The sequence below is a fragment of the Pongo pygmaeus genome, chromosome 21 (assembly GCF_028885625.2).
Source record: "Pongo pygmaeus isolate AG05252 chromosome 21, NHGRI_mPonPyg2-v2.0_pri, whole genome shotgun sequence".
NCBI classification, from domain to species: domain Eukaryota; kingdom Metazoa; phylum Chordata; class Mammalia; order Primates; family Hominidae; genus Pongo; species Pongo pygmaeus.
Genome location: NC_072394.2, coordinates 45,282,458 through 45,302,542, shown reverse-complemented (window position 1 = coordinate 45,302,542; position 20,085 = coordinate 45,282,458). Strand labels below are relative to the sequence as shown.

Genomic DNA, 20,085 nt, shown 5'->3' with positions numbered 1-20,085 from the left:
TCAACCCAAAATGAGCAGTCATCCGTGTACATAGAGGGCTCTTGGAAGGGTTTCAGCACAGCTAATCAAAAATGATTTATGTCTACTTCTATTTCTTCTGACTTTTAATAAAGAATAATCAAAAGCTATTCTTTAGAGACTGCCAAAAAGGTACAAATGTGATCTTAAGAGAATCAATGGGCTAGATTTTAGCAAGTTTCCAAATGTCATGCTGTGGCAGCAGGGTGACTAGAAGTGAAAAGAATATTCATTACAAGTGAATTGTGGGAATTTCACCTAAATATTTTCTGGCCAGGAAATTCCTGGAGCAATTGGAACAAATTACAGCTGGAAACGCTGGGCCTAATTTTATTTTGTTTTATTTTTATATTTTTTTCTTTATCTTATTTTTTTTTTTATTTTGACGCCAGAAGTTCAAACCAACACACTGAAGGCTTCCAGGATCCTGCATTAGAATATCTCCTGTAAACCAGGCATAGTATCTGTTGTGCAAAACCAGAAATGGTTTCCTTTTTTTAAAGACAGTACTGTTTCCACTTCTGCCAATTACAAGTCAATTTCAAGGCTTCCTGCTCTTTCTGAAATAATGACAGCCATTTTTGTAGTCTTGTCTTACCTCTTTGTGAAGGAAATAATGTCATGACACCAAAGGAGAGTGGATGGGGAATTGCAAAATGGCAAGGCCGTTACAGAAACCTTGATAGATAATCAGACAGTAGAGAAACAGCACTCTCTGTGGCATCAGGTGCAGCTCTTGCCTTCCTCTTTAGGTGGTTCCTGAAAATAGAGGGGTCTTGCCCGGGGATGGAAGGATGCACTTGTGCTAGGGACAGAACATTAAAGTGTAGCTATTACAGCCCCTGTTCTTCCAAGGAGTGTGTGCTCTCAAACCAAGCTGACTTATCCACATAAAACAAAGTAAGCCAAGGGAAGTTGGAATTTGAGTTGTTTTTAAAGAGCAAGGCAAGCAGTTGAAAAAGGGGAAAGAAAAGGAGAGATTTCAAAGGCAACTGTTGCCATAATCAGAGAAACATGAACATAAAATGGGATTAAGCAGAACCACCGATTAGGCTGTAAAATGCCTTTGTTCAATTTAGAGCATGTATCCCTCCTGTATGGATGAATTGGGAAAAAAAGGAGTTCACCTTCTGGGCAGATGCAGCTCCATAGATATGTAGCTTGATATGCAGGTAGAGCCCTTGGGCAAAGCACAAAGGTGACCTCCCTCTAAGGGGGCTCAGTCAGGACTCATGGCTGTAGTCAGGACTCCTGGCTCTGCCAAAAGAGTATGGGTTGGATTTGGGGGCCACAACTCTCGCCTCTTAGCTGGGCACCGTTGGTGCAGTGACCAGTTGCTCATCCTCAGGACATGGTCTTATATTTAAGGAATTTTTCTATTCATGTGTTCTGTGGTATTATTTGGCCCCTTGCTTCCCATTAAGGGACTTAAGAGGACATTAGCTTTTAAGTCCTTGAGACCCAGGGTAAAGTCAGCAGAATTAGCAACACCAGGGAACCAATTAGAAATGCTAATTATCCAGCCTCACCCCAGACCTCCTAAATTACCCTCTAGGTGATTCTGATGCACATTAAAATTTAGGAACTACGGTTCTAGTCTGAAAGAGTGGGGATAAGGAAACCTCACCCCAACCTAATAGTATACCAGGTATGCCATAACTTAATAATACATTAAAAGAATCTGATAGCCAAGAATATAGGAAGATACTGTGTTCCTTCTTACATATATATTTCTGACTTAAGGTCTTCCAAGATTTCCAGAAAGCTAGGCATCTGGGCTTCTATCACAGCATTTCCAAAACTGTTTTCTGTGAAGCAGTCATTTTCTGCAAGTTATCATTAGATAGTCTTTGAACAAACAACGTAAGTTTCTGGAACACTGCACTCTCTACCCTACTTTCACAGAGTTGCTAAGTGTAGCTGTGTACTGTTAAGTACTAGACGGCAGATGGGTGATGTGATTAATGTCTCAGTGTCTGGTATCAGATCACGTGGGTCCAATCCTAACTCAGCCCCTCAGCAAAGTGATATCAGGTTTTGTTCCTCCTAGTAAGGTTCATGGATCAGCAGCATCAGCAAGACCTGAAGAATTCCAATCCCCATCACAGGCCTTCTGAATCAAGATGTGCATTTTTAACAAGGTCCCCAGGTGGTTTGTATGCTGTAGTCTGAGAAGTACTATTAAAAGCCATATTGCTTGACCACTCTCTGCCTCAGTTTCCTTACTCGTTAAATAGGAATTAGTAGTAGGATTTATCTCACACTTTATCAGACATTGGAATCCCCAGGAAGGTTTGTTAAAACAAAAATGGCCTCGCCCCATTCCCAAAGTACCTGATTCATTAGGTCTGGGAATTTATTAGATGGGGCTAGATATTTCACTTTTTTAATTTTTTTTATTTTTTTTTGAGATGGAGTTTCTCTCTTATTGCCCAGGCTGGAGTGCAGTGGCACGATCTTGGCTCACCGCAACCTCTGCCTCCCCGCTTGAAGCGATTCTCCTGCCTCAGCCTCCCGAGCAGCTGGGATTACAGGCATGTGCCACCATGCCCGGCTAATTTTGTATTTTTAGTAGAGATGGGGTTTCTCCATGTTGGTCAGGCTGGTCTTGAACTCCTGACCTCAGGTGATCCACCTGCCTCGGCCTCCCAAAGTGCTGGGATTACAGGCGTCAGCCACCGTGCCTGGCCTGAGAATTCACATTTTTAACAATTTCCCAGGGGATGTTAGTGCAGCCTGTCTGGGACCATGGTTCGAGAACCATAGCTCTAGATTTTTCTAAGAGCATTTCTGTCTCCATTCCAGACCTGTTTTCCTCCATGAAGTATACTATTTCAATGCTTGACTTAGTGTTTATGTTTTACTCTTTCTACTGTTTTTACAATCTTAATCCAGCCTATAAATTCCTCTGGGCAGAAATTATACCTTCCACACTCTCTCATTTTCTGTTTTGTAAAATAATGAGTACATTTTCAGCATGATTAATAATAGAATGGGGAAAGGGGAAAAACCTCAGACTATCAACCCCAGTAAACAACATCTCCAAATGGATATCAGCCCTAGAATTATCTTACAAATTTACATTTCTAACAAGTTCCCAGATGAGGCCGATGCTGTAGATTCAGGGACCACTCTTTGAGAGTAACTTTGGCAGGGACTTTAAGAGGATCAAGTGAACAGTCTATTCTGTAAGCCATTAACACAGTGGCTGGCACAAAGTCAGCCTTCAAAACTGTTAGTTAATGTGACTTTTACTTGATAAACACTCAGATAAATCCTGTTAAGTTGAACAAAATGTTTATCAAACTCAACTATGGAGTGGTTTATTTATGTGAAATGGAGTGACATTTCATAGGAAGCAGTGCTTAATTACAACTGTGCTCACACCTGGTGTTGCCAGTGTGCTACTGAGGTCAGTTCCCAGCCCCAATTGTAAAAAAAAAAAAAAAAGCAGATTTAGAAACAGACTGCCAGAAAATCTCAAGGCAGTAGCTCATTGGATTTCAGGAAACCCAATGTATAATTTACTGTAGGAGAAGGCAGAGATAGGAAAGTGCCAAGTGGAATGCATGCTTTTAGTGTCCTGGACAGATCCCCTTTGCAAGCAAGTGCCCTCAACCCTAGAGCACTGGGCATGTCAGCTGCTAAAGCCTCACAGCTTCTTTTTCCCAGAGAGCTGCCCTCAGTCAAATAAGAAGTTTCTTCCTCTCTCTGCCTCGTGAGCCCTGACCAATGACTGATGGACACAGTAGTTCAACCACAAGGTACCATCAACTCTGGGGTATACTTCATGCTCCATGACTCCTTGTGGGACCAGGCTGGAGCTTGACTCCAGTTGTGATCTCATCCTTTCTTAGCCCCTTTTCTTACTCTGTCCTTTACATTCTTTCTCCTGAAAGCACTTGATAAATCTCCATGTGTCAAAGTCTGCTTCCAGTGAGCCCAACCAGAGACAGCACCTGTTGGGGCCCACTAGGACATTTGTTGAGTTGACTCATGGAATCAGAGGGCCAGACGATGATTCCACTTTAGAACAACACACATATTGACTTGAAAATCTTGCCGCAGAAGGAAAAGAAGCATGCCCTAAAAGTTCAGAGGAAGGATATACTTAAATCTGAAAAACTACTGCAGGAACCAGAAGAAAATTTCCAAGAAGTCGAGTGGTAGATAATGGCCTTATCTGATGGAATTTTTCCTGGGCTTCTGTGTGCACTCATCCTTGCTATGCTTCTTTGTGCTATTTCCCAGGACTTTGGGGTTTCCTTCAATGTCCTGCTCCGTCTTGCTGACATCCTAACATTTTTATCTCTGGGCATTTTTATGCTACCTGATGTCTGGGTTGGAGTCTTAACTCTCCCATCCCGGCTCTGGGTTATGGTCTTCTTTAGGCTCTTGGCACTCCCTCCCTGCTCCACTTCTCCCTATACCCTCTCAAACCTGCTCTTTTGCAGGTGGGCCTGGATTTCTGAGCCCTTGTATATTTAACAAAACTTCCTCTTGTTTTTTCCCTTTGCATTTTTCTCTTCTGCCTGTGTCTGGGGCTGAAATGGCAGCTGGGACCTGTGCTTCTAACACATTCATTCTGCTTAAATCCCTTCTCCATGTTGCGGTAGCATTCCGACATCTGAGCCTTTCGCCATTTGATCATCTACTCCCTGGTCTTCTAGGATCACCCTGATTTCTGTTCCTGTGTTCCTGCTAGTCTTCTTTGACCTTTAGCACCTGCCTGCCCTTCCCTGCCTTGTCTTGAGCAGTCATATTCATGGGCCCTTCTCATCTGGGCTCACCTCTCTGAACTTCACCTTTGTTTCTCCTTGCCAGTGGTGCATCCACCACTATTTCCTATCGTGACTCTAGGCCCTCCTGCTCATCCCTGTCCTGCTGTTGCCTGCTCCCAATATGACAAGTGTGATTATCAAAAGGCCTATTTTCCAGACATTTTATAAGACAACCTGCAATTTCCTATCTTTCAACAGGATAAAGCCTGTTGGTTCAGGAGCTAAACAGAAAAATGTGAATCGTTCAGATGGACACCCTTAATCTTCCCTGGCCCTGCTAGAATCTGACGTCATTAAGAAGAAAAGTAAATAATCCTGGAGGTGACATCAAAATAAAATTTCAACTAAATGTGAAAAATGAATGTTTTGCATGTAACCAGCCTTTTTCTCTTTATATTAGTTTCTTATTGCTACTATAACAAATTCCACAAGTGTAATGGCTTAAAACAAAACAAATTTATTTATTTATAGTTGTGGAGATAAGTCAGAAGTGGATTTCAGTGGGCTAACATGGGGGTGTTGGCAGGCTTTTGGCAGGCTGCATTCTTTCTAGAGCATTTAGTGGAGAATCCATTCCCTTACCTTCCCCTGTATCTAGAGGCTGCCTGCATTCCTTGGCTCCTGGCCCTTTCCTCCATCTTCAAGCCAGCGATGGCATTGCTCTGACCTCTCCTGTCCCACAGCTTCTTCTCTGCCTCTGGCTCTCCTGCCTCCCTCTTTCACATATAGGGACTCTTTTGATGACATTGGGCTCAGATGGCTAATCCAAAATGACCTCCCCATCTCAGGATCCTTGACCTAATCACATCTTCATAGTCCCTTTTGCCATATAAGGTCACATATTCCCAGGTTCTGGGGACTAAGATGTTGGCATCTTCTGGGGGCTGTCAGCCTGTCTACCACACTTTTTATGGCTAATTTCACAGTTAATTTGAGCTCTACTAACAATAGAGCTCTGCAAACACTAGAATACACCTTCATGTGCTATTTTGCATGCCTTGTCATTTATTCCTCACAATAACTTCATATAGTGGGCACCATTTTCAAATCTTTTGTGTAGAGGAGGAAACTGAAGCTCAGAGAAATGAAATCAGCCACCCAAGGTCACACAAACTAAGCATTTGCCTTGATTAGTTTTATTAGCAGTCCCTATCCTATCTTTCTCTAGCTCCATCCCTGTTTTCTTACAGGCATCTAGGTAACAGGAACCTCCTGGGAGCTCACCTGTGACCACTAGTGGGCCAGTCACATCCAGGAGAGGTCACCTTGGATTTAGAAACAATCACATATGAGGAGTTTTATACCAGATGGGCTTGTATTTTTGTACATTATTTTCTTCTGCTAGATTTCTACATATTTCTTTATTCTTCATATTTTTATAAACATCAATTATTCTTGTTTTTGTAAATTTTATCACATAGATGGCGGGCCATTCAGTCTGAAAAGTCAGGTCTTAGTTTAAGTCTAGGACGGTGAGCTTTTATATCTTGGGATCAGATTTCATTCCATTCATTGCACTCTCTTCTGTGGGAGCTCCAGTTACTTACAGGGTAGTTAGTTGTCCATTCCCCATTTTCTTGATCAGTTTGCCTCTCTCCAGTTTCTTTTATCTTTGCTTTCGTTGCCATCTGGGTTATTTTTTCAGGCCTGTCCTCCAGGTTGCCGGTTTTCTGCAATGTTGATCCTGGTCTTTACTTCTAATGCCATGTTGAAATCTGCAGATGACATTGTCTGTTTTCCTCAATTATTCCCTTGGCTCCCCGAGATATATCTTCTTTCTTAGCACTTGTCCTTGTCGCCTCACCTCTTGGCTCATGTTCTGTGGAGCCCATGTGTTGATATCACTCTCCGTCTCTCTTTTTTAATCTCCCATATTTCTTGGCTGTTCAGAAGTTGGACGTCCAAGGCAAAGCCATGGACTTTGGTTGGGCATGTGCATTTTGCTTATTTCTCTCCACCCCTTATGCAACATTACTACATCCCCTGCCCTCTTTTATTGTTCTCAGCTAATAAATTGGTAGCAAATAGGTGGATCCTGGTGTCATACCTGCTGCTCATACTCTCCCACATTGGGAAATGAGGGTGCTTGAAGAGGTAAGTGATGGGGAAGTGGTTAGTCCACACTGGGGCAACATGCATGGGGTTGTAAGAGTAGGATCTGAAGCCAGATGCCAGCTCTGCAGCTTCCAAGCTGGGCAGCCTTGGGGAGGCAATTTCACTTCTCTGAGCTTCAGTTTCCTCTTTTTTTTTTGAGATAGAGTCTCGCTCTGTTGCCCAGGCTGGAGTGAAGTGGCACCATCACGGCTCACTGCAAGCTCCGCCTCCCGGGTTCACGTCATTCTCCTGCCTCAGCCTCCCAAGTAGCTGGAACTACAGGCTCCTGCCACCATGCCCAGCTGATTTTTTGTATTTTTAGTAGAGACAGGGTTTCACCGTATTAGCCAAGATGATCTCGATCTCCTGACCTCGTGATCTGCCCGCCTCAGCCTCCCAAAGTGCTGGGATTACAGGCGTGAGCCACCACGCCCAGCCCAGTTTCCTCTTATATATAAGAGTGATAAGAAGTGTGCCTACCTTATTTTTCATGGGGAATAAATGAGAAAGCATATAAAATACTTAGCACATAATAGTGTTCAGCTGTTATTAGCTTAATAAAGAAAAAATAAAAGTGTTTATGATGTTATAAATAACTCAGATTAGAAAATATTGACCCAAAGCCTTACCACTCACTCATCCTTATCCACCACGGTGGCCCGGAAGTGCCTTGCTCGGCAGTGGGGAAGATAGGCTCCTTTTGATGACCCCCTTCTTCCAAGGCCCTCCTATTCATTTAGTGACCTGTTTTCCAAATCAGGATACATTCCTGGTGTTTGCCAGAATTTTCCCTCCTTCCTCCCTGCACTACTTTGGGAAGGGGCATTACATGTGGTGTCTCGTAGATTCTCATAGGTTCTCATAGTGGGGTCCAAGTTGTGTCATCTCTTGCAAAGATGCCTCAAGGCACGAGGAAGCTGGATGGCAGTTTCACCCCTAGTGACCTTTCTCCCCTTCCATTATTACCTTGTACTGGTTTTTATTCAGGCAAGTGAATAGAAACTTTCCAGCTCAGAAAAGTGAAATTGCCTGCTCAAGTCTGCATAGCTTGGAAGCTGCAGAGCTGGCATTTGGCTTCAGATTCTCCTCTTACAGCCCCATGTGTGTTGCTCTGATGTGTACTAACTATTCCACATGTTGGTTAGTTTCTGGCATGGGAGGGAGTTATGGCTACCTCTCATTCTGCCATGGCTTTTGAACAACACCATTTTTTTTTTATGTTCAAGTATAAAGGAAATACATGTTTGAGACAGAAAGTCTGAAGAATGTCAAAAAGTAAAAAGCAGCAGCAAAATATTACCTACAATCTCCCTGTCTAGTCTGGAGCAAGTCTCTCTTAGCTGCCCTTTGATGGGGGCCTGGGATACCCTGGGTTTCTGGCCTTCATGATCACTGCCTTCCCCTGGTATTAGTCTCCCCTTGTTTGCTGCCATAGAGCTGAGCAGTGTGGCTCTACCTGTACAGGTCACTGTAGAGGGTGAGGAAAGATGACATAGATGAACATAGGTTATGCACATGGGGAAACTGTTTACTTGGTGCAGGAAACGATGAAGATCGCATCTTGGGAGACTGGGAGACTCCCAAGGGCATGAGAATCATAAGTCATAAGGTTTCCCTAAGTCCAGATAATTAAAGAAGTCAATTTCACTTTTTGGGGAAAAACGTTTTTAAATTAAAGCAGGCACTGAGAATACAGTCTTAGTAAAAAGAGTGCTTGACTTGAAGTTGGAAAACCTGGATAAGGGGCTCATGTACTCTACACATTTAGTTAAACTGTTAGACATTTGGATTTTTCTTCTGAGAAGAGCAGCAGTTGTACACTCCCCAAACAAGGCTGTGAAGACACAATGAAGATTTATACAAAAATACCCAGCTCAGGGGCTGGCACATAGTAGATAAATATCCAGTTAATAACATTAATAAACATCCACTCAAAATGCATCGACATGCATGTGCCTTACCAGGTCTCATAACCTGCAACTGTGAAAGAGGTTTATTCAAACTCAGGGTATCCCTCCTAAAACTCAGGATGCTGAAGACAAAAGCCCATGTGTATTCATCTTGATTCTAGAAATGTCTACAAACTTGGGAGGCTTTCAGACAAGCTTCTAAAGATGAACAGAGGAAAGTCCTTCAGTGTAAAATGGGCAACACTTGTGGGCAAATGTGTGAGGAAAGTTTGTATCATACATAGGATAAGATTCCAGAGATAGTGTGACAGTTGTGAGAACTGACTAGAGATGGCTGTGAGCTGAATGTGGGTTTTTACGGAAGAGGGGGTGTCCCCAGGGAGACCAGACCCTCCAGGCAGAGGAAAGAGCATGTGCCAAGGCAGAGAGGTGTTGGAAAGCTCCCATCCCCTCCCTACCTGTGGTGATAGCTTAGGGCAGGTGGGGCTCAGAGCCTGTGGGGTGGGGTAGCAGGGCACCAGCCATAGGGCCTGTGAGCCAGGCTGTGCTTGTTCTACGTGGGCTGGGTTTTCACTAAGTCTACTGAAGTTTGTCTGAAAGAATGCTATGGGTTCTGCTTAAGGGAAAAAGGAAAATAGGAAGGAAAGTTAAGGGGCTATATGCCAGCTCCAAATGCAGGCTGAGCTGAGGTGTTTAGAAGGAGCCTTTTTCCTCCCTTCTTACCACCAGGCCTCTGTCCTCAAATCAGCTCACTAGCAAAGTTTATTCTTGAATCAGATCATTAGCACAAACCAGCCATGAAAACTCCTGCCTTTATTTTCCTTTTTTTTTTTTTTTTTAAAAGAGGCAGGGCCTTGCTCTGTCACCCGGGTTGGAGTGCAGCGGGCTGATCATGGCTCACTGCAACCTTGGTTTTTGGGCTCAGGCGATCCTCCTTCCTCACCCTCCAGAGTATCTGGGACTGAAGGTGAGTGCCACCATGCCTGGCTATTTTTAAAATTTCTTGCAGAGGCAAAGTGTTGCTTGCTGCCCAGGCTGGTCTCAAACTCCTGGCCTCAAATGATCCCCCTGCCTCAGCCCTTGCAAAGCACTGGGATTATGGGCATGAGCCACTGTGCCTGGCTGGAAATCCCTTCTTATAGTTGGAAGTCTTGAGCCCCAGGGGTGTGAGGATGGGTGGACATCCGTGTTGGGAGTCACCTGGAAGCCTGTGATGCTATGATTCCTCCTCTCCCTCTCTTCCTCTGTTCTGCAGCAATGGAATGGCAGGGACACGGCCCTGATGGTCACCCGTGTGGTCAACCACAGGCGCTTCTCTGCCACGGTCAGTGTGGCAGACACTGCCCAGCGGAGCGTCAGCAAGTACCGCTGTGTGATCCGCTCTGACGGTGGGTCTGGTGTATCCAACTATGCGGAACTGATCGTGAAAGGTGAGTGCCTCCAGCCTACCTACGCCTCTACTGCCATGGAAGGCCGGCATTAATGGGCCTTAAAGCCCCTTTTCTCGTCTGCTGATCCTCCCCCACATTCAGTAAAAGAGGAGATTAATTTCTAGTCACTCTGGCCTCCCTCCCCAACACAAACTCCCCAAACAGGAGAAACTATTGTAAAATCATGCAACATTGCATTGCTATTCCAAGTTGAGTCTCATATACAGGAGCCATACGTGAAAGACTGCGGAATATATAACACAGAAGGCATCTTCAAATTTGGCTTTATTTTGTATTTAAAGTTAGAATGAACAAATGTCCTTGTATTTGGGTGGCACGCTGTGGCAGTGTTCTCATACTATTGTTTCTGAGGGATTTTTTTAAAAATGAAAATACAATGACAATATTTTGGAAGGACTTTTGAAATAAATAATTCCTCACCCCACTGGCCTTGATTCAATTCTTTTCAATTTTCTTGTTCTTGTTCACCTTGAGATACTGTTTACATGCTTTCCATTAAAATATGCAGATTGTTTTCTGCTTCTGTCAAAAAGCCAGATATCCCATTTCTTTCTGAAACTTTGTCATTTTTGTTATGATGTTTAATGATAGTATGCTATCTCATCCAATGAGTTATCCTATTTTGTTAAACCCCCCCATTTGCAGTCATTTGGATAATACCAGGTGTCTTGTTTTTTCTTTCCTTTGTGTATGTAACAATTAGGACCTCCATGGAGTTCTTCTGGAGAGAACATTTTATTCTATTGAACCAGATTATTTCCTTAGGATAAATTCCCTGGGGGTAGAGTTGGGAGGCCAAGAATATGAGCATCTTTATAGATTTTTCTTTGTGTTGCAATATTGCTTTTGCAAAAAAAAGTGGTTTGACAGTTTACACTGGTAACAGCAGTGTATGGATGTACTCGTTTTACCAATGTTATGTTTGCCAATTAAAATTTTAATATAGCATAATTTAGTGAATGAAATAATGAAGCTTTTCTTATTATGCTAGCTGTAGAATGAGACCTGGTGTGTTTGAAGGGAAAAAACAAAAAGCAAACAAAAAAAACCCCACTGATCGAGCCTTTGAGGGCTCCTAAGTTAGTTTCCTTTGTCAAAGTATGGGTGGGTGTGGAAACTTTGACCTCATTTTGCTGACCCAGTGTGACCAGGATCCTTTGGGCCGACTGGACTGGGGGTTGCAGGCTGGGATTCTCTGTGCTGGCTGTCTTGACTTTATACAGACATTCACATGGCTGATCATGTGCCATCATTCAGGTCTCAGCTGAAATGCCGTTATGTCGTCTTCTCCCAGAGAACTTCCCTGACCCCCTGCCTACACCTCCCTTCCTGGTGGTCACAATTCCTTCTCATTACCTGGTCTCCTCTTCTACATAGTTTTAATCACACTTTATAATGCTGGTTTGCCTTTATTTGTTTACTTGGTGACTTTTTGTCTCCCCTTTTAGGATCTAAGCTCTGTGAGAGGAGGGCTGTTTGCTGGGTTGGAAGTCCCTGCACTCAGCGCAGTGCCTGGCACTGGTTCTCAGTTTGCTAAACCATATGAAGTTGTTAGTGTTCGCCTGTTTTGACTTGCACAGTCATTTCATAAGGCTCAACTTGAAAAAATTTGTGGACTGATAGATGAGGGAATGAATTATTTGCCTCAGCAAGAGTTTATTTCCTCACCATAATGCCATGAACACTTAAGCCAAAGATCAACAAGTTAGGCAGATACGAAAAAAAACTTTAAAGATCTTTAAGTTTGTTTACATTAAATGTTATTAACATAGAAAAGAAGCCACCACTTTGATGGCATTAAGCTCCTATCTTTGCTTTGTTGGTGCCATAAGATTAGTTCTTGTGACCCGGTATAGTGGCTCACGCCTGTCATCCCAACACTTTGGGAGGCCAAAGCGGACAGATCACCTGAGGCCAGGAGTTCGAGACCAGCCTGGCCAACATGGTGAAACCCCGTCTCTACTAAAAATACAAAAAAATAGCTGGGTGTGGTGGCACGCACCTCTAGTCCCAGCTACTCAGGAGGCTGAGGCAGGATAATCGCTTAAACCTAGGAGACAGAGGTTGCGCTGAGCTGAGATCATGCCACTGCAATCCAGCCTAGGCAGCTGAGCGAGACTCCATCTCAAAAAAAAAATTTTTTTTAGAAGATTTATTATTATTATATATGTATTATGTGACACAGGGGTTATTGCAGGCCTTTCAGGTACTCAGTGAATGTGTATTTTCAGATGTCCTGCTGGAATGTGTCTTATACCTTCTGTGGCTGGTCTCCCACACCAGATTGAGAGCCCCAGGAGAGGGTGCGCTGTGTTGGCTCCTGCTCCTCATGGTCTTGCTAGCACCTTGCATGTACATGGGGCAAAGTTGGTGGCGAGAGAATGTGACCAGTGGCTATGGGAGTTAGTGTAGCACTCTGAAATTCCCATGCACAGACAAATGGAACCAGAAAACGCTTGGTTTATTATTTGCTTATATGCCCCCATTCAGGGGCAGGGATGGGAGCTATGGGAAGAGAAACCAAGAGGCTACTGGGACAGAGGATGTGGCAGAGCATCCTTGCTTTATTCGGAGAGGTGGCCAGGGTTTACGGGGACACTGATTTGTCCTCTGCTGATTGTGCATCCTGGGCCGAAGTCAAGAGGAGGGGCCGGTGCTAGCCCGGGTGCAGTAGCCAGGCCTGGCAATATGACTCTGCAGCTACCACTGCTCTGAAGCCACTCACCTGCAGCCCCTGCCACTCCAGCTTAGGGAGGGTGGGGTGGTGGGTGGCATCCAGTCTCCTTCACATTGAACAGTGTGGGGGGTGGCACTTCCTGTAATTTGGTCAGTCAAGGTGTAATTTTATTACACGTCGATGAAATTCATCCATATTTTTGGCATAGGTTATTAGTTTTTTAGGGCCCATTTTTCCTCCATTTAAATATTATGACGGTGGTAAGCTAGGAGCTTGGTCCCTTGCGTGTAAAGAAGTCCCTTCACATATGTTACCTGATTTTATCCTAATTGCAGCTCTGTACATTGGTTTTATTTTAACTCATTTCATGGGTGGGAGAATTAGCACAGCCAGGTTGAGAAACAGGGTCATCCCAAGGGGTAGAACTGGAGTCCGACCTGCATCTGGCTCATGCTATTTGGTCACACCTGGAGGGCTGGTGGGTTGTGGCCTTGCTGTTACCTGGTGCCACAATGTCATGAGCAGTGCTGAAGGGGCCCAGGTACCAGGCAAGCAGGAGTCCCTGGGTCCGTCCAGCTAACTTGCCATTTTGACACATGATGTTCTCTTCCTGACCGTCAGCTAACTTCCAGATTGCTGGAGAAATACATTTAACCTACCCTCACCCCCTCCCCCGACCCCACACACACTGCTAAAGAGTTAGTGGCATCCAAGCAAAACAAGAAAATAAAAGGCAGGGACCCCCTCAGGAGCAGAAGCAACCAGAGGAAACCTGTCACCCTGGAGTGGGTGCCCAGGGACCCATTTGAAGGCAGCAAACCCGAGCGTTTGGAAGAAACTGTGTGATGAAGAATGACTCACTTACCTCTCAAGAGCCCTTTGCCTTTGCGGAGCCAGGATGCTTAAATATTTTAATACTGAAGTATTTGTACTTGTTTAAAAAAATACAAGGGAAAAGCACTAATCCTCCTTCTTTCACAGAAGGGAGAAAATCTGAAAAACAGACCAAAAAAGAAAAAGGATTCTCAAGGGCGAAGTGCTGTGTTATGGGATGGGATCTGGATTCCTTCTTCTTGGACTGACGTCACCCACAACCCTGGGATATCACAGAAAGAAAACCACGTCTTCAAGGTCTTCCTCTTCATAGGTTCCCACCCTTTGGTTCCAGTTCAGGGCAGGAGATAACTCTGCCGCCAAGATGCTTGGGTCTGAATTCTGGCCCCACCTTGTCCCAGCTCTGTGACCTTGAACATGATCAAAGCTCTCGGGGCTTCAGCTGGCTCATCTGGGAACAGGAATGTAGGATTACCTCCCTCAGAAGGCGTCATGAGGGTGACATGTGATAATGGATGTAGGAGTTCTTAGAACACTGCCCTGCATAGGCACTCTAAGGTATTTGTTAAATAAAATAAATAAATTGCCCATGGGGGTGGGATTTCTCAGACAAAGAAGTAAGAGAGATGAAGGACTCCATGGGTAGGGACAGGACATTGGACCCAGGTGCCGATTTGATGACTGTCTCCGTGGCTTTGGGGAAATCATGTCAGGTCTGTTCTGTAAAGTGTGGCCCAGTTCTCTCTTGGTACACAGTGATGTGCCGAGTATAAGAAGAGGGAGGGAGGAAATATGAAAGTGTGGACTGGGGGACATTTGGGTCATGGGGTCTTTTATTAGGGTTCTCTAGAGGGACAGAAGTAATAGGATATATGTATATATGAAAGGGAGTTTATTAAGGAGAACTGACTCACATGATCACAGGGTGAAGACCCAGATGGGCCGTCTGTAAGTTGAGGAGCAAGGAAGACAGTAGTGGTTCAGTTAGAGTTCCAAAACCTGAAAAGTAGGAAAGCTCGGCAGCGTAGCCTTTAGTCTGTGGCCAAAGGCCCGAGAGCCCCTGGGAAAGCACTGGTGTAAGTCCAAGACTCCAAAAGCCAAAGAACTTGGGGCCTGATGTTCGAGGGCAGCATAGGAGAAAGATGAAGGCCGGAAAACTCAGCAAGTCCGCTTCTTTCACCTTCTTCTGCTGGCTTTTTCTAGTTGCGCTGGCAGCTGATGGGATGGTGTCCACCCACATTGTGGTTGGGTCTGCCTCTCCCAGTCCGCTGACTCAAATATGAATCTCTTCTGGCAACACCTAGAAACACCCAGATACACCCAGAAACAATACTTTGCATCCTTCATTTCAATCAAGTTGACACTTAATATTAACCATCACAAGTCCCTATAGGTCAGAATTCTCTGGTCCCTTCCTATGTTCACCCCTACTGGATCGGGAAAGCTCATTCCCGGGTCTGGGGACAAAGGAAAAGTAGCTAGTTTTGTTTGTCTTCAGCCATCTAGTTACATGGACCACCCCTCTCCTGGTATTGTTCATTCAAAACCCTAACCACTCCACAGTTGGGAGGTCACTGGGCCCTTCAGCACCCGAGGGTTCTGGGAGCCGTAAACCTCTGTGCTGGCTTCCACAGCAGGTACTCAGGCTGAGAGCAACAGCAGAGGCCCAGGCTGGTCTCTCTTTCTCCCCAAACAGGCGTATTCATGGCTGGCTGGCTCACAGCTCACGTGTGATCCTGAGATGGTAAAGATTAGCACTTCAGAAGATGCTGCCTAATGTGAGGGTAGGTAATATCAAATTCTCAGGGCGACACACAGACCGAAATGAAAGCAAATTGGAATTACTTAATTCTGGGGAGCGGTTTATTGAGTTGTGATAATGTACCCGGGTATACATTAAATTACTCTGTAATTGAGGTTTCGCTCAATTGACAATTCGGCCCCTCAACCTACCTGTTCCAGACCAGTGCTCAGAAATGTGCTTATTCATTTGCTTTGCTTCTGGTTTTCTGCGTGTCTTCAATTTCAAGGTGTCTTAGCTGGCCTCAAGGACTTGAGTGTCTTCAACCAAAGTTATGCAGATGTATCTTGATGAAAATTTCCTAATTCATAAAAAGTTTCTTGTCAGTGGTGATTTTTAAACCAGTCTTTCAACTCCATTTAACAACCTATTATGCACTCAGAACACTCATCAGTATGTGAATTAGTGCTCAGAAGAAATGTGATACTAGTGCTGTTAGAGGTTCTGATTTAAACACTGATGTGACTTCCTACCAAGGGAGGTTGTTAGGATCAAGAGTAGGGATTGTTGTTCTAAACACACTTGAGTTTCCATCTTAGTCCTGCTCCCTGGTACCTGTGTGATTCAGCAAATCATGTATTTACTCTGGGCCTCATTTTCCTTATCTGAATAATGGAGGTGAATATATATAAATAGGTCCTATGAGAGGGAGAAAATATAACATACATATAATATATAAAACACATATATATAGCATAATATATATGTAATGTATATAAACAGATACATCCTAGTACTAGAAAGTATAAAATTATGTCTTCAGTAGTAATCATATTTTTTACATTACTATTAAGGAATGTTTCCCAAAGACATTGTCCATTGTTCGTTTTCCTGGCTTAAAGGAATGATATTCTGTACATACTATGAAAATTTAAATTTAGATCATCTTAAGGTCTCCCTCTTCTGAAATGGGATTGAGGTCATCCAATCCAATCCATTGGTTGAAGTCAGTTGCAAAAATGCTTTACTTACATTGTACTGTCTTCTCTTTCCTTTTTAAGTTTTTTTTCAGCATTTACAAGTTTCTTGAGACTGTATCAGGCATAGCTACATGGAGCCTGCATTTTAGGATGGCAACAGTGGGCTCCTCAGCTTCCCTGTTTTGGAAGCACACGTTCCACCGTTGACTGCTGTCCTGGCTGGTCCCATTTTGCTCACTCACTAGTCTGGTGCCAGCAGTGATTTGCATTTATAGCCTCTAGTTTAAAGATGGAATGGCTGGAGTAGCTGACTCATTCCTGTATTCATTTGCTTAATAAAGGTTTATGGAGCCCAACTGTGTCAGGTTCTGTAATAAGCTCATGGTCTAGCAGGAAGAATCATGCAAATCTGTGCTGCATGGTCAGTTAATGTTAGCCACCTGCCACACTATCTCCCTAATCCTAACAATGGCCCTATGATGTAGGTGCTGTTAGCAACCACCTTTTACCAATGAGAGCATGGAAACCCAGAAAGGTTCTGGACCTTTCTAAGATCACACTGCTCATAAGTGGCAGAGCTAGGCCTGCCTTGCCTTGGCCATGCTGTCTCTTTTATACCACATTTCTTGCAAAATCCAGTATGGTAGACCCTGCATTCAGGAGTGAGCTAAAGGTGTACAGAGGGTGGAACAATGAGTGCAGTCTGGGAGAGCCTCTCTGACTGGCCCCATCTGAGATGGGTCCTGTGGCTTGGCAGGCTCATAAGCAGGACAGCCTGGGTTAGTTTTGAGACGTTGAGTGGGTGACATGTTTGGGGCTGCATAAGTAGGCAAGGGGACATTTGCAGAGTCTTTGTACCAGAATAGGAGCCTGGGCTTCATCCTATAGTAGTCTAGGGGCTCTGACGGACCCTATCCATGGCCATGGATAGTAGTGTGCACACTCATAAGGTGGGATCTCTGCATCCAGCTATTCTTCCTTTCTCTGGTCCTGCAGGGAAAAACCATTGTCAGACAGCTGGCTATGGTCACTGGTGCAGACTGCGTTGGAAAAGAAGAGTGAAGATAAAAGGCATATGGTGTTGAGACCCCTAGAAGCAGACTCAGGGCGGGAGTTCTGAGTGCAAGGTGCTTATTTGGTTTTAGGGACATGAGACAGAGAATCAAGGGCAGCGAATAAAGGGGGCATTCTCAAGTGAGTAACCGCTGTGAACGTCTGGAGCTCTATCCTACTAGGTAATTCTGGGATTCAGTGTAGAACCCCTGGGGTGTGGAGGAGGGGGTTATTTGTACCTTAACTGCCTCCAGTCATTGGTTGAGAGCTGCTCCTGGGGGTCTTAATTTTCTGGCTTTACTGTCTTGTCATACAGGATATAGCCCCCTGCTCCCCAGGGCTTTGGCAGAAGCCCATGGCTATTAGCTATTTGACAGTTGGTAGAGGCAGTTGGAGGTTGGGCTGCACTCGGTGCAATAATAAGGCCTGAGGTGGCAGTGGGATGCAACAGCTTCTGCTACCGGGATCCTACAGCCTCTGTGGCCTTCCGAGGTGACCAAGGCTGCTGGCTCCTGCCTCCTCGGTGGCAGCAGCCATGGAGGACAAGTTCATGCTAGGAGGACAGGCAAAGCCACCTTGAGCTCTGTGCTTGTATAGGGAGTGGAACAAAGCAAAGGCTGGCCTCAGACCAGACTCCAGAGTTTCCATTCATGTTCTCCACCAGTCCTCAGAAGTAAAGAGGAACTGGAGGGCTATATCACCCAGTGATCAGAGAGCAGGCATGGTATCAGAGAGCCTGGGCTAACATCTGGCCTCTGCTCTACCTCCTAAGTTTATCTAGAGCCCGCCACCTTCCACCACCTCTACTGTCAACATCCTCGACAAGGTTGGCAAACTTTTTCTGTCCAGGGCATTAGAGTCAATAGTTTCAGCTTTCCAGGTCATATGATCTCTATAGCAAAGACTCAACTCTGCTGTTGTAGCAAAAACAGCCATAAAAAAATATGTAAATGAATAAGCATGGTTATGTGCCAATAAAACTTTATTTACAGAAACAGGCAGAGGGCTGGATTTGGCCACAGTTTGCTGATCAGTGCATGAGTCAAAACTCTATTCTGTTCTCAACTGCATGACTATTCCAGCTTCCTCCCTGCTCCACTCTTGCCCCATTAATGTCTATTCTCAATGCAGCAGCCTGAGTGATCATTTGAAAAAGTTAGATAATGGCTTTTTTCCTGTTCAAAAGCCTCCAGAATTTCCTGTCACACTCAGAATACAATCCAAACTTCTTAACATGGTCTCTAGATCTCGTCCTTGATTTGTAATGCCTCACCCCCATATTTGCCTTCTTATTCTCTTTTCTAGCCAAGCTGATCCATTTCCTCTTCCTTGAACCACACCAAGCTAGTTCTGACCTTTGCACTTGCTGTCTTTGCTTTGCCTGACATGCGTTTCTTCCAGATAATTACGTAGCTCACTTGTTTTGTCGGTCTGGTCTCTGCTCAGACTTCAGCTTCTCAGAGAAGCCCCCTCTGATTACCTTATCTGAAATAACACTCTCCCCCACCTCCTACCCCTTCCCTTTGTAACTCTGTTCCTTTGCACGGTGCTTTGGTTTTCCTCCTAGATCTTGTCACTATCAGACATTGTAATCTACATCTATTTGTGGATTACCCGTCTTTCCTACTAGAACATGAGCTCCTGGAGGAAGAAGCTTTGTAAGCCTTATTTCCTGCTGGGCCAGCAGCACCTGAGTCAGTACCTGGCATATAGAAGGGGCTTAAACATCTGCTGTGTCCAGGGAAGAGTGCTCAGGTCCTTACTTCACAAGCATGTGATGAAATCCCTCACCATCCCTTCTTTTTTAAGGTTCTTGTTATTGATTGAGCTCCTTGTTTTCCTTCTACCTCTGAGAAAGTTCTGTCTCCTTTACAGGTATCTGTTTCTTTACCTTTTCCTTTAAGTATTACATTTCCTTAATTCTTTTCTTCCTTCTTATGGGAGCTGTGAGCTTTGTAATTCCTTGTGCTCCTCTTATGGTCTTTCTTTGCTCTGATTTGGCTACAAATTTAGGGGGCTCAGTCACCCTGCCAGAGCCATGCTACTTACCCACCCCACCATGTGCCCCTTAGAGTGGTCATTTTAAAAACTCCTGGGCCACCTTCAATGCCTTTTCAAGGAAGGCTTGCCTCAGTGTGAGTTCTACTCTCATTGCCCCAAGAGTCCTGCATATGGATCATATATGCTCCAACTTAGGTCTGGAAGTTTTTTTGTGGTAGGCTTAGCTTACCTCCTCCTCTTGTCTCATGCCTGATCTTGATTTTCCTGGAACGCTATTTCAAAGCAGAGAAACCTCAACATGCTCATCTTCTGTGTGAGTTTCATTCTTTGTAGGAAAATATGCTGGTGGTTTGGTTCTTATTTTTTAATCTTTCTTTGGTCTTAACTTTTATTAATAATAGTTGTATCTTTTTTTTTTTTTTTTTTTTTTTTTTTTTTTTTTTTTTACCATGGCTGCTATTGTCAAGAACACATAGATAGCAAATCAGAGGTCTTGGGTTCAAATCCTGATTATGCCTTGTGTTAGCTACGTGGATTAGGACGAT

General features: G+C 44.3%; 1 protein-coding gene across 12 annotated transcripts in view; it reads left to right on the top strand.

Annotated features, from left to right (window-relative positions):
• Positions 1-20,085, top strand: part of PTPRT (protein tyrosine phosphatase receptor type T) — a 1,135,643-nt gene that overhangs the window by 429,934 nt on the left and 685,624 nt on the right. For all 12 annotated transcript variants that reach the window (XM_054467368.1, XM_054467370.1, XM_063659593.1 and 9 more), the window contains exon 6: positions 10,059-10,233. In XM_054467368.1, the coding sequence (XP_054323343.1) occupies positions 10,059-10,233 (175 nt within the window). The remainder of the gene's footprint in view (positions 1-10,058; positions 10,234-20,085) is intronic.